Source organism: Leopardus geoffroyi, chromosome B2 (genome assembly GCF_018350155.1).
Source record: "Leopardus geoffroyi isolate Oge1 chromosome B2, O.geoffroyi_Oge1_pat1.0, whole genome shotgun sequence".
NCBI lineage: Eukaryota > Metazoa > Chordata > Mammalia > Carnivora > Felidae > Leopardus > Leopardus geoffroyi.
This window is the reverse complement of record NC_059332.1, coordinates 29,810,288-29,824,421: the sequence shown is the minus strand read 5'-3', so window position 1 is coordinate 29,824,421 and position 14,134 is coordinate 29,810,288. Positions and strand designations below refer to the sequence as shown.

Below are 14,134 nucleotides of genomic sequence, written 5' to 3'. Positions count from 1 at the left end.
AAGTTGGACGCTCAACCCACTGAACCACCCAGGGTCCCTATACTAACCCCATTTTAAATGCTTCATAGCCACATGTAGCTATTGGCTACTGTACTTGGCAGGTACAGAACATTCCCATCACCAAAGAAAGTCCTATGGATAGCACTGGGCTGGAATTAAAGGCAGGGCAGGAAAGAGGGAATGGGAGAGGGCAGCCAAGGGCTTGGACATAGACTGCTTTTGTGAGGAGACTGGGGAAGTATGGAGATGAGAGTCTGGGTGAGGGGAGCAGGGTGGGGGAGGAGGAGAGGCAGCTTGACCTGACTCCCAGGCCTCTCCCTCCGATACTGATACTCTGGGCAATACTAGTGAGCAATTAATTGGCTGGGGTGGGGCCAGGACCAAAGCAGGAGGGAGGGGAATGTGATGGAGGATGACCTGCCCCCCTTCTTGCTGAACTCAAGGCTCTGATCTGCCAGTCCTGCCTTTCATCCTTCAGGGATCCTGACATCTGCCTAGCCCTCCCTTATCCACCTCAGACAGGAGCTGGCTGTTTTCTGTTCACTCATCCAGGCCAGGGAGCCAGCTGATGGTCTGCAGGGCCACCACCTTCCCAATTAGTCTCATTAGCCTGTGGCTCACCCACTGAAGTCAGGGTCACCAGCTGTGGGGGAGAGGCCATGAGTGGCCTGTGAGTAACTTCAGACCTAGCTATGACAGTGGTTCCCAGCCCAGGCCTCTCCTCAGGCTGAGGCCCTTGCAACCAGCACCCTTCGTACTATCCCAGGAGCACCCCCAGAAGGGAGAGATCAGAGAGCTGGTGCTTGGAGTGCAGATTCCTAGTTAAGAGGGAAAAGGCTCAATTCATTGATGGAACATGTAATAGGTGTGGCAGGCATGGAACTTGGACAATGACCACAAGGTGGGAAGGAGGGGGGTACTGGGGATGCGGTGTGGAAAGTGGAGGCGGAGTGATGGATCCCAAGGAAAGGGACAGATTCAGAGGCTGTGGATGGGAAACCAGGTGGGGTTAACCATGTGGTGGGGTGTGGGACCAGAGCAGGCACTCTGTTGTGGACAGGAAAGTAGAAAGGTCCATGTCTGCGCATGGAAGGAGTGGGACAGGCCAACACCAGGGCAGGCAGGAGAGTGAAGGAGCCAGGTGACTGGGTCCTGTAGTGAGAGTGGCCACCTGAGTGGGTAGAGCCCCCAGTTCCAGGTTAGGCAATGAGGAACATGGGTAGGCTGGTCAGGTGGCAGGAATCGTTAAGGGCTCCGTGGCCACAGGTACCCCACACTGAAGCCACCTCTGCCGCTGAGTAGGCAGATGCCCCAACCGATTACTTCAGCTCCTCCCAACCACACCAAGTTGCCCCGGGCACCTGCCCCTCCACTTCCCCACCCCTACCCACAGTGACTCCTGCCCAGAGAATGTCCAGCCCTGGCATAAAGGCCCTGGGCTGTCCACGAGTTGCTGTCAGAAGGCTGCACAGTCCAAGATGGGCTCCTCGCGGGCACCCCAGATGGGGCGTGTGGGAGGGCAAGGAATGATGGCATTGCTGCTGGCTGGTCTCCTCCTGCCAGGTAGGAGGCTGGGGACCCTGGGAGTGAAGGAAAGCAGGGAGAGGTAGCAGAGGAAGGATGCAGACACCAGGTCAGAGGAGACTGGAGGGATCCAGTGGTGGGAGGTGGGAGGAAGCACCATCCAGGGAGAAACCGGGAGAAGACCTGGCAAGGGGGAAGGGCAGGGACTCTGGAATCTGATGCTTCAGTCTGGGGACTGCTCCTCACTGCCTTGTCACTCCAGGTAAGTTACGTAAATTTTCTGAGCCACAGTTTCTGAGACTCTAAAACAGGGTTAATGATAACACTTAGCTCTAGTTTCTCTGAGTCTCAAATTAAATAATGTATGTATGTAAGTGCTTTGGAAATTCTAGAGGGCTGGGTTGTATAAATGTTGGTCATTGTTGTTATTACTATTATCAATTATTAGAACACTAGAAGATGAAGACTGTATATTTAATAGTAATAATTGTTACCATTTATAGAATGCTTTTCATGTGCCAGACACTATTCCAACACTTTACATTAGCACTTTTATAAAAAAGCTTATTTATTTATTTTGAGAGAGACAGAGAGAGACAGAAAGTGAACAGGGGAGGGGCAGAGAGAGAGAGAGGGAGTGAGAGAATCCCAAGCAGGCTCTTTGCTGACAGCGTGGGGCTTGGACTCACTAACCGTGAGATCGTGGCCTGAGCCAATATCAAGAGTTGGACACTTAACAGAATGAGCCACCCAGGCACCTCTACATTAGCACTTTTGATCAGAAGAACTGTATGAGAGATTTGTTATTCCCATTGTACCCCTGAAGACACTGAGGCTAGGCCAATTTAGGAGACTGGCTCAAGATCACAAATTAGAAAGCAGTAAAGCCAGGCTCCATCCAAACCGGGGTTTTGCTGTTGACCATCAGGTATTTGCAGTGACGCTGCCCATGGCCCCGTGGGTGGAAAGCAGACCATGTGGCTTGGTGGAGCAGAGAAGGAGAGCAGGAATTCTCCATGATTAGTGCAGCTGAATGAGGGAGGCTGCAGGCAGAGTTGGGATTTGGTGTGGAGGGGGACACAGAGAACTTCTCTTTGAGGAGAGAATGGGGACATCACAGACTGAGGAGAAACTGGTTGTTGGTGGACAGATTTGACCTCTCCAAATGTATAAACTAAAGCTCAGAGAGGTTTAGTCACTCGCTAGTATGAAACTCTGCCCACACTGCTTGGGACCTTTAGGAGCTGAGTGGAGGAAGACTGGGGTAAGGTGAGCCTGGGGTTAGAAGCAAAGGGTTGGTTAAAGAAAGAAGTGGTTTCACATCTGTCAGGGATGTAAAGACAGGAGACTGGGGGGCAGGCAGGCATGGTGTGATAGCTGGGTGGGGAGAGAAGGAAGCTGATAATGGTCATGAGCCTGGGAGGAGGGTTCCATCTTTGTGTCCCTGGGCTGTGCCAGGACAGCAAGGGTGGCTCAGGGTGCGGTGTCCTGTCATGCTGTACCAGCAGGTTCTGAAGCAACAGTGAGTGCCCCCACATTCTGGCCCCCACCCAGATTTCCTGGCATGGGCAATGCTGAGATGGGAACAGAACTCCAACCCTTTATCCAAGCCTGGACCCTCCCAAGGAGGCTGGTGACTGAATCTTAGTCCTCAAGTACCTTAGCCCTTACCTTAGTCCCTCTGCCACTGGCTTCCTCTTTTCTCAGTCTCGTTTGTTACTTTTCCTTTCCTTCCCAGTCCGTTGTTGTTTGTCTTGTCTTCTCTTTCCATTTGGTCCCTCAATCTTACCTGGGATTCTTTCCCTCAGGACTTATGCCCCATCTTGAGGAGTCTCTGTCACTCCTATGCTTTGTCTCTCTGGGGTCCTTCCTTTTGGACCCATTAGCTCCTGTTACTTCTCTGTTTCTCTTATCTTTCTTTAATACCTCCTGCTTTGGAGTCTCATTTTCTTTTTCTCTGGTAGATGTTTGGCTTCTGTCTCTGCCCCCTCCCAGAACACTGAAACTGCCCTACCTTTACAGACAACAGCCAGTTCTCCCTTCCTTTTCCACCCCAAGCTCTCCCTGGGCTCCTCTCAGAGAAGCCAGAGAAGATGACAGATAGGCTTGAAAGAAGTCAGAAGCAGATGACTCAGATGGGCTTGAAAGCTGAGGGGGCAAGCCAAGCCACTCTGGCCCTTACTAACCACTACTTCCTCCTCAGGGACCTTGGCTAAGAGCATCGGGACCTTCTCAGACCCCTGCAAGGACGTGCGTATCACCTCCCCCAATGACCCCTGTCTCATTGGGAAGAGTGGTTCCAGTAGCTTCAGTGGCCACAGTGGCTCCAGCAGCTCCAGCAGTTCCATTTCCGGTTCCAGTGGCTCCAGTGGCAGCTCTGGTGGTGGCCCCAGTGGTTCTGGTGTCTCCAGTGGTGGCTCCAGCGGATCCAGTGTCGCCCAGGGTGGTTCTTCAGGATCTTCGTTATTTAAACCAGGAACAGGGTATTCCCAGATCAGCTACTCCTCAGGATCCAGCTCCTCCCAGTCAGGAAGCAGCTCCTCCCAATCAGGAAGCAGCAGCAGCTCCTCCCAGTCGGGAAGCGGCAGTTCCCAGCCAGGGTCTGGCTCAGCTCTACCAATCAGTGGTGATTCTTCCCGCTTACTAATAAGCTCTTCCCAGTCTGGAGAAGGCTCAAGCTCATCTGTTTCCCAAACTTCCTGGATATCCAGCAGCGGTGGCCAAAGAGTCAACTCTAACTTACGCCCTTGTAGTTCAGATGTCTCGGACTCTCCCTGCAGTGGGGGGCCCATTGTCTCACACTCAGGCTCCTACATCTCCAGCTCCCACTCCGTGTCAGGGGGTCAAAGGCCAGTGGTGGTGGTGGTGGAGCAGCATGGCTCTGGTGGCCCTGGATTGGCTCAAGTTTCCCCCTGTAGCAGTGGTGGCCTTCCAGGCAAGCCCTGCCCCCCTATCACCTCTGTAGACAAATCCTATGGCAGCTATGAGGTGGTGGGTGGCTCCTCTGACAGTTATCTGGTCCCAGGCATGACGTACAGTGGGGGCAAAATCTACCCTGTGGGCTACTTCACCAAAGATAATCCTGTCAAAGGCTCTCCAGGGGTCCCCTCCTTTGCAGCTGGGCCCCCCATCTCTGAGGGCAAATACTTCTCCAGCAATCCCATCATCCCCAGCCACAGCTCTTCTAGTTCCAACATCTACCCATCAGGAGCTTCCTCGGCTATTGTGTTCCAGCCAGTGGGCTCTGGTGGGGTTCAGCCTTGTGGTGTTGGCTCTAAGGGGCCCTGCTCCCTCTCCAGTTCTGGAGTCCACAGCAGTTCTAGCGTTTCCAGCAGTTCATCCTTCCATCCCTGTGGCGGTGTTTCACAGGGGCCCTGCTCCCCACCAGGCACTGGCTCCTTTAGTGGCAGCTCCAGCTCCCAATCCAGTGGCAAAATCATCCTTCAGCCCTGTGGCAGCAAGTCCAGCTCTTCTGGTCACCCTTGCATTTCTGTCTCCTCCTCAACATTGAGTGGGGGTCCCGATGGTTCTCCCCAACCTGATCCTTCAGCTGGTGCCAAGCCCTGTGGCTCCGGCAGCTCTGGAAAGATCCCCTGCCGATCCATCCGGGACATCCTAGCCCAAGTGAAGCCTCTGGGACCCCAGCTAACTGACCCTGAAGTTTTCTTACCCCAAGGAGAGGTACTTGACAGTCCATAAGTCGTCCTTTGCATATGTGCATGTGTGGGCATACACGTATATACACACACACCATCTCTCAGTTGGGAGAAGTCCAGGGGCCCAGGCATTGGGTTAGCTCAGTTTCCCTCCTCCTTCCCAAGAGAGCTGTTCTATTTCCTCCATTGCTCCAATATGATAGAGGCCCCTTATCACCTCTTTTTTCTTCATCTTCCCAAATTGTAGACTCCAAATCCATTTCCTCATTCTCTCCTACTGTTTAGATTCCCCTTGTACTATAGTGCCCTCCCTGCCAGATAACCACTCCCTAAAATTTCCTCTGTCATTTCTTTCAGATAATACAATCCATTAGCTAATCCTACCATTCAGATTTTTGCCTGGGAAACCCCTGAAATGTCTCAGAGTAACTCTGGTTCCTGAATAAGTCATGCCCACTCTCCTTATTTGCAAATAAAGCATAGTAAGTACAAACTGTTACCTGAAAGCAATGACCACTTTTCACTGACCTCCCTTTGCCATCTGGTCAACCAACATGCCATGTCATGGGGTTCTCACACTCCCAATTCCACTGTCACCCTCTGCTATAGAGCTCATCACACCTTCTGTGAGTTCCCAATGCTCCTTGACTCTCTAGATCTCCGTCTTAGACCCCCTTCCTGCCTGCAATTTCCCTCAATGCTCAGATGCTTCCCTGTGTGAAGGAGACACCAGGACATGCTCGGAGACTGAAGTAGGCTTCCTGCTCTCTCTGGACCCTGGACAGATGGCTCAATAAACTGTGTGAACTAGATGCAGACTTTTGCCTTCTTGGAGTCCTTTAGGCCCTCATAGGGCCTGAGGAATGCACTCCTATGCTTCTAGAGATCCCCGTGTCCCCCATTTTCACTCATAAGTTGGACCAGTATTTCTCGTATACTTTATAGCTCCTCCCACAAAGGAGGAAAACAATAAATATTTGTTGAACTGAAAGCAGAGGGTGGTCTCCAAAGTCCTTCCTCCCTTTTCTTTCCTCTCTCACTGCTCCAGGAAATCCATTCTCTTTCCACTCCCCATTCACCCTGGGGTCTTCCCCTCTCCCTATATGGGGCCCTAATTATTCTTCATCCCCCCTCCATGTAGACTCCTTCTTTCCACCATTATTTTGCCTCACTTACTAAATGCCATCCTTTCTGGGAGTCTGAGCATTGGTTTCCGGGTTTCTGGGGGCACTGGGGACCTTGGGAAAGCTAGAATACAACAACAAGACCAGATTCCTGGTGACTGAGTGTGAGCCCAGGTGGGCGTTATTCTGGGAGCTGGAGGTGGAGAGAGTAAAAGACAGAGAGGAGGGGAGCATGACAGGGAGCACAGCCAAGCATGGTGACTCACTAGCCTACATAAAAATGCCCCAGCCCATGGTAGAACAGAGTCAAGTGTCCTCTCCACCTCCACACTCTTGCTGCCTCTGCTGAAGTTCTAGAGTAAGACCTATGGGGGGTGAGAAGTCAGAGAACTATAGTGGAAAATGGGAGTGGCCTCTTTGGGAGAAGAGAGAGAAAGCAGAGGGTGGTGAGGGCCAGACAACTGTGTTTTGGAGACTGGGGCAGCAGGTGAGGGTTGGGGGGGGGGGAAGAGGGAGGAGGCTGAGGCCAAGGAAGTTCTTATAACCCAAGGAAGGGATAGTAGGCTATGCTTGTCCCTTTAGAAAGGGCCTCACCACAAAGCACAAGCCACCTCTTGGAACCTCTACTTGACTACAAAGGAATTTTTCCTAACCCTAGGATCTAATTCATTCCCTCCTATTGGATAGTGTTAGCTGGTCCCAAATTTAGGACTATTATTGAAATTCCAAGTCCCAATCAGCAGAAATGTGTTGCATTGATTAGAAATGACCTGGGGCAGCTGAGCCACCTGCAGGGTTGGCTGAAGACAGAGAAGGGCTGCAGAATAGTCCTGTTTCTTTCATCACTGGTGAGTCACACTTGGCCTGGCATCTAGCCCTGGACTGCAGCCAATGAAAGGCATCAAGGCCCTTAGAGGCTCCATGCACCACAACTGAAGGATGGGTACAGACTCTGATGTGAGGATTCCTCTAGTCTCTGGTGTGGTCAAGGTCAAGGGCTTTTGCAAATCTGCTGGATGTCACTCAAAAAGGACACTGCCCCCCACTGGCCAGTTCTGAGGAGGAGCTCCCATTCATCAGGGGTTGGGGATGAGGATGGAAAAGGAAAATCTAACAGCTTATTTTAGACTTCATGTAACCAGGGAAGTCTAGTCTAGGTGCTCCTGGAAGCAACAGAGAAAATGAAGGCATTTAAACACTTTTTATTGTAAAATTTTCAACATATTTAAGAGTAGACAAAAGAATTAATGAAACCCTATGCTTGTACCACCCAGCTTCAGTTATCAATTCATGGCCATTTGACAACATTTAAACATCCTCCTGTACTGTTAGTTGGGAATATCTACTCCCTTTCAGTATTTCTTATATTCTGTGGACCTATTTGACCATCTGTGGTAGGCAGAATGGTGTCCTTCCCAGCACCACCAAAGATACCCACATCATCTCCAGAACCTGTGAGTATATATGTTAGGTTACATAGTGAAGGGAAATTAAGGTTGCAGACATAATTAAGGTTTTTAGCTGACCTTAGAGAGATTATCCTGGATTATTTGGGTGGGTCAATGTGTAATCATAAGCGTCCTTAAATGTGGAAGGGGGAAGAAGAAAAGGTCAGAGTGATGCAATGTAAGAAGATCCTGTTGTTTTGGCTTTGAACATGGAGGAAGGGGACCATAAGAATGCAGGTGGCCTCTAGAAGCTGGAAAATGCAAAGAAATGGATTCTCCCCTAGAGCCTCTAGAAAGGAACACAGCCCTGGTGACTCCTTGATTTTAACCCAGTGTGAACTATGTCAGCCTTCTGATTTTCAAAATTGTAAGATAATAAATTTGTATTGTTGTAAAGCCGTTAAGTTTGTGGTTGTTACAGCAGTGGTAGGAAATTAATATACCATCATCTCTCTTTTTAAAAATTTATTTATTTTATATTATTTTATTTTGTTATTTTTTTAATGTTTATTTTTTAAATTAATTTTTTTATGTTTATTTATTTTTTGAGAGATAGAGCCCAAGCAAGCAGGGGAGGAGCAGAGAGAGAGGGAGACACAGAATCTGAAGCAAGCTCCAGGCTCTGAGCTGTCAGCATGGAGCTCGATGTGGGGCTCAAACCCATGATCTGTGAGATCATGACCTGAGCCAAAGTTGGACACTTAACCGACTGAGACACCCAGGTGCCCCCATTCATTTTATTTTTGAGAGAGATCACAAGCAGCGGAGGGGCAGAGAGAGAGAGGGACAGAGGATCTGAAGTGGGCTGGGTGCTGACAGCAGAGAGCCCAATGTGGGGCTCAAACTCACGAATGGTGAGATCGTGACCTGAGTCAAAGTTGGACCCTCAAAAGCTTAACCGACTGAGCCATTCAGGTGCTCCCAATACACCATCATCTCTTAAGGATGGAAACCGGATCTATTTCCTTAGATACAAGGTGTCATCTAGGAGTAGCCTGTCTGATGGGGGGCATTTCTGCACTGCACAACTCCTGCTGGTTGGGGTCAAGGTAAAGGAGCTATAGGGATGCATGAGAAAGGGGTGCTGGAAGAGAATGATCTGGATCCCAAAGAGAAAGTGAAGAGAATCAAGTGTTTCTATTACTGAGAAGGCAATGAAGATACTGCGACCCCAATGGCAAAGATCCTCCTATGCTTGGTGTAGGGAGCCAGGGCAGGGTAGGACTGGCAATCAGTGATAAGCTGTGAACCAGGACACATGGGTCAGGAAGGGGTGGGGAACTTGAGGAAAGGATCTGGGAGTGGAAACACCCAGCTTCCCTGGGACATTCAAGTGGCACCTGTTGCCACAGACTGCATTAGGAATGAGAGTGGAATGTAAAGACTTATTATTTGCACAACCACTGGCTCAGCTTGTTTATGCCCCACTGAGAGCATAAAGGGCTGGTTGTCTTGGTGCAGAGGGAAATGTTAGAGCTGAACAAGATGCAGGGCTGCATGGTGGGGAGCAGGGCTCTTCTGGGCCTCCTTCTTCTGATCTACCTTCATTTCCCAGGTATGGAGGCGGTGCCCAACCCTTGCACCAGAGAAGACTGGGGACCCCAGCAGAGCTGGAATTGAGGGAAGGGGTAAAGGCAGGAGGGTCCCTTGGGTCCCTGGGGAAAATGAAGGGGCTTGGAGCAAAGAGAACCAGGGAATTATGGAAGGCATTGGAACCAAACATCCAGTCCATTGGCTGTCTCCTCTTCCCTTTTCCTCAGGCTTCTTTGCCTGAAGCATTGGTGCAGTGGAGAAGAAAGTTCTCCAAGACTTGGGAACCAGCTTACCTCTGCTTGAGCAACCTTCCTTGACCAGCCACTCCAACTCTGAACTTCCTCAGCCAAAGCCAGACCCTGGGCTAAATGATTTAACAAGTGTTCCTGTGAAGTCCAATGTTTCTCCATCAGATGGCTCCCAACCTGCAAGAGGTTCTGGGGTTCAGAGGTGGCCCCCAACTGAGGAGCTGCCCTCCATGGATCCCTGGCCCTCTGAGGATCGTTGGCAGATGAGGGCTGCTGCCACTGAGGATTACGTGGGGGAAGTGCTGCCTGAAAAACTGTCTTTCCTTCCTGGCGCTGTTGCCCTCCCTCTGGGCAGAAGTCTTTTGCCTGCAGGGTCCTCTGCATGCTCCACAGGCCCGGTACCTGAGGCTCTACACCTCCACTAGGACTCTGAGTCTAGATGGCCACTCCATTCTAATTTGCTGGGAGCCCAGAGAGAAATCCTTGCCCAACGCCCACCTTCTCTTATTAACAGGATTCAACAGCCACTGCTGCCTGGGCATCCCTGGGGAACCCTAAATCCAGGTGTGTCATGGGAAGGTGGAGGTCCTGGAACTGGACGGGGAACAAGGCCCATGCCACACCTTGTAGGAATCTGGGGTATCAATAGTCAATACCCAAGTACTAGCTGGGGGAATCTTAACCGGTATCCAGGTACTAGCTGGGGAAATCTTAACTGGTATCCAGGAGGCAGCTGGGGGAATATTCATCTACGCCCAGTTATTAATAATCAGTTTCCTCCCAGAGTTCTCCATCCTACTGGCTTTTCTTGGAATATCCCAGCTGGCTTCCCCAGTCCTCAAAACCCTGGGTCACAGTGGGGTTAAGAGAAAATCCTAAGTTGGAAACCAGAGAATGGAGTCCTGCTCCCTCCCCTTGCAGTGTGAGCTAAATCAAGATTCAACCAGTGTGTTTTCTAGCACCATCTCAACTTTTCACTGCCTCCCCTGTTCCCCAAATGCTGATCTCCAATAAAACACAAGCAATTACTAAATTTGCTCATTCACTGTGTCTTTGTTTCTGGGTGCAAAGTAAAGTGAGTTTTGTCCATTCCCATTTTCTAGCCATGCCCATGTCTCTCTAGGATCTGCAGACACTCTCTTGCTGTCCCCTATTCTTTGCAAAAGATCAAAGTCTGGATGTTTGAGGGTGGAGCTTCATGGTCTCACCCTGGTGAGGTGAGAGAGCTGGTTCCAGAATTGTCCTGAAATCTGAAGAGGGGAGAAGGGGCAGCAGGACTAATTGAGATGGCACCTGTGACAGGAGGGAAGGGTGAGGTCCAAGAAGTTAGTACTACAGCCAAGTGGGAAATGAATACCCTTTGATTCAGAGACTAAGAGTCAGAGAAATTCATTTTTTGTCTCTGCTTATCTATTCTTCCCCAGAAACACAAGCTTCTTGGAAACAGAGGATGCATTGATGTCTTCCCTTACATGCATCACTTGGCACATTGTGCCCTAGAGAACCAAGACTTTGAACATTTGCTGAATGAATAGTACACCTCAATAAAGGAAGAAAGTAAAGGGAGAAGGGAAAGGGAAAGAAAAACCTTGGAGTCAACAATCCTACCTGCAGCTGTGTTTGCAGCTTTTATTCCCAGTTGATGACACAGTCTCTTCTGGTCACACAGTTTTCTCTCTGCCTGCCCATTGGTTTCCCTGGAGCTCAGCACCCTGTACAGGAGTTGGAGTGAGGCAGGGAGGGGCAAGAAGTGCAGATGGAGGTTAGCAGGAGCTGGCTAGGTGTGATGGGGTTTCCAGAAGGGCACACTCCTGGTGGCCATGCCATGTCTTTCCCTGTGCCATGCATGTACTTCACCAGAGTGATCCAGGAAAATAGTGTGGGGATCACCCCAGGTCCCAGAATTGGTTAGGCTGTGGGTAGGAAGTAGGAGAAGAACAAACACCAGAATTGGAGAGATGGGGAGCTGTGTGCCTGACTGTGAGATGGGTGTTCTTAGAGAGAGTTCTCGGATCCCAGTGTCTGCCACAATACTCCATCTTGTTCCAAGAACTCCTTCTCAGGGCACCTTCCATTACCAACCATACTCCCTTTTGTATCACTTAAACCTTGCTCCCCCAATTGTTTCCTACCTTGGACTCTTGGTTTCTTCCTGTTCTGGGGCAGGTGGTTCTGTTTTCAGCATCTCTCTCTCTCTCCCACAAGGCCAAGCTCATTCTCTCAGGCTTGGGGTCTCAGTTCTCTCTGTCCTTCTTTCTGGTTAATGATCTGCACTTTTAAATTCCAAGTCAGAGGGGTGGCTGGCTGTCTCAATTGGTGGAGGATGCAACTCTTGATTTTGGGGTTGTGAGTTCAAGCTCCACATTGGGTGTAAAGATTACTTTAAAAAACCAAATTCCAAGTCAGCATCCCCCTCTTCTGTTCCCCATACTTCCTAGAGTGTAGGCACCATATGTCTATTTTGTTCACTTCTACACCCGTAGCACCACAGAGTCTGGACCAAGGGCCGATCAGTGTATTCCTCCCCACCCCGACTGCCCATTTTGTCTCTTCTTATACCTTATCCTGAGCTACAGAGCTGCACACCAAGTCTAACCTTTCCTCCTGTCTGGCCTTCCCAGAGCCTCACTGACATTTCCTTACAAACCCCACATAGCACTTCTCAGCTCATAAAATGCTCTGTACACTCCATCATTTAACCCTCATTACTCTCTGTGAGGAAGGTATTACAAGATGAAGAAACTGAGGCCCAGAGAGCTTAAGCAATTTATACACGTTTACATAGCTAACAAGTGACGTAGTCAGTGACTCAAACCAAATTTTTAACATGATCTGTCCAGGGATTGTTCAAGTACAATATGCAATTAACAAAAACCCATGTAACTTTTATTGAGTACTTACTATGTGTCAGACCCTGGATAGGGTGCTCTCACACACACCTTTCCAGCTAATCCGCACAGTTCCATCAGGTAAACACTGCTGGGCCCACTGTACAAGTGGAGATACCAAGGCCCAGAGAGGGAAGAGAACCAAGGCTTGCACAGAGGTAACACTGAGCCAAGGGAGTGGTACTTGCTGCTGTTGGAGGGTCCTGGGTAGCTGTGGCCAGCCCTGCCAGAGTGATCTTTGCCTTAAGGTCAGTTGTTGCTTAAAAAACAAAAACTAAAAACTGAACAGGGATAGGTCAGTAATTGCTGACATGATAAAGGTCCCAATGTTTTCAGTGGGAGTTGCTGCTAGTGCACTGATTTTTCCATGTTTATTAGTAGTTCATTGTTGGAAGTGGCAGCTGGAGCAGCAGGAGTCATTTTTCTTCTAGGAGGGAAGGTGCTGAGGTATGAAGAGCACTCATCTAGAAGTCAGAAGACCGAGGTTTCCTTCTGTGTGTTCACCCAGCCTTCTCTGCCATGTCAGTGTGAGGTAGTCACTTACCTCTGTGGACCTTAGTTCTCTCATCTGTAAAGGGCAATGAAAGCAGATATCCTGTCTGTCTCATAGAGTTGTCATGGAGTTTAATTAAGATCATGACAAAGTGCATTGGAGACTGAAAACTCCAAGCACAGGAAGGGATTGATTACAACACAGTACTTGGTCCCACTGAGGCAGTCTCAGTGGGACCATGCAGAAGGATAGTTCTGACCCCACTGTAGGAGGCTTGTCTGGTGAAGTGGCCATAGCTGACTTTACAGTTGATTGTTGAGGCTGGTGTGATGGTTCCCAATGGGAGTTACACTTAAGAGAATTTTCCAAGATCCAGGAAGGAGAGTTGGCTTCTCATTTAAGCACCTCATTCCCCAGAGAAACTGTGTTCAGTCAGATGTCCTTTTTTTTTTTTTAAGATTTTATTTTTAAATTACCTCTACACCTCAACATTGGGCTCAACCTCACAACTCCTAGATCAAGAGTCTCATGCCCTACTGACTGAGCTAGCCAAGAGCCCCCAGATGTTCCTTGCTTATACACATACTCTTGGCTAATAGTAATAGCTCCTTTATCATATATTTATCACATACAAAATGTGTTACAGGGTTATTTCCATTCCAACAATTCTAGGATGTAGATAAATAAGTAAATAAAAAAATAAAATTTTATTGTTTCTATCTTATAGGTGAAGAACCTGAGGCTCACAGGTCACACGGCCAGTAAGAGGTGGATCTTGGTTATAGTGCCATTTAGAAACTGCAAAGATGGGTGGGCAGACTGCACAGACCAGGTCAAAGCAAAGCTCTCCAGCCCACACAGCTTCATGGCCACCTTCAGTTCTTTCTCCAACAAATCCACTCTCACCCATCTTTTCATGTCACCTGAAGGCCAGCAATCAGGGTTGGGTTTTCTTTCTCTAAGACCAAATGCTTACCTCTTGTGTTCCTCTTTTTGGAAAGACATCCCCTATTGTCTTCTTCCTATCTCTTACTAGGTCAGCATTTTCTTTTTGCTGTCAGAAAACTGGTGAACATACCCTGGAGACACCTTTACTAACCCATACTGCTGCGTGTGAGAGTAAGCACACAAGCCCTCAGGAATATTGATCACACATCAGGGTTTCCACATAAAGAGCAGCCTGGTCATGGATGCCTCTACAGTCCAGGGAAGTAGGACCA

The 14,134-nt window shown here is 49.3% G+C and overlaps 2 protein-coding genes across 2 annotated transcripts; both read left to right on the top strand.

The window, feature by feature from the left end:
- The first annotated feature begins 1,432 nt into the window (after positions 1 to 1,432).
- On the top strand, positions 1,433 to 8,150 carry CDSN (corneodesmosin). Its single transcript, XM_045500673.1, has 2 exons — positions 1,433 to 1,563; positions 3,728 to 8,150. The coding sequence occupies exons 1-2, from the start codon at positions 1,479 to 1,481 to the stop codon at positions 5,221 to 5,223; spliced, it is 1,581 nt and encodes a 526-aa protein (XP_045356629.1). The 5' UTR covers positions 1,433 to 1,478; the 3' UTR covers positions 5,224 to 8,150.
- A 915-nt stretch (positions 8,151 to 9,065) lies between these two features.
- On the top strand, positions 9,066 to 10,566 carry CB2H6orf15 (chromosome B2 C6orf15 homolog). Its single transcript, XM_045500674.1, is given in 2 exon segments — positions 9,066 to 9,307; positions 9,513 to 10,566. Coding segments are annotated over 2 exon segments (975 nt in total). The 5' UTR covers positions 9,066 to 9,219; the 3' UTR covers positions 10,400 to 10,566.
- The last annotated feature ends 3,568 nt before the right edge of the window (positions 10,567 to 14,134 follow it).

Bases quoted from the DNA above. Each gene is read 5' to 3' on its own strand.
- CDSN (XM_045500673.1), top strand. From the start codon at position 1,479: ATGGGCTCCTCGCGGGCACCCCAGATGGGGCGTGTGGGAGGGCAAGGA. The intron at 1,564-3,727 runs GTAGGAGGCTGG...CTTCCTCCTCAG, and splicing joins GGCTGGTCTCCTCCTGCCAG to GGACCTTGGCTAAGAGCATC.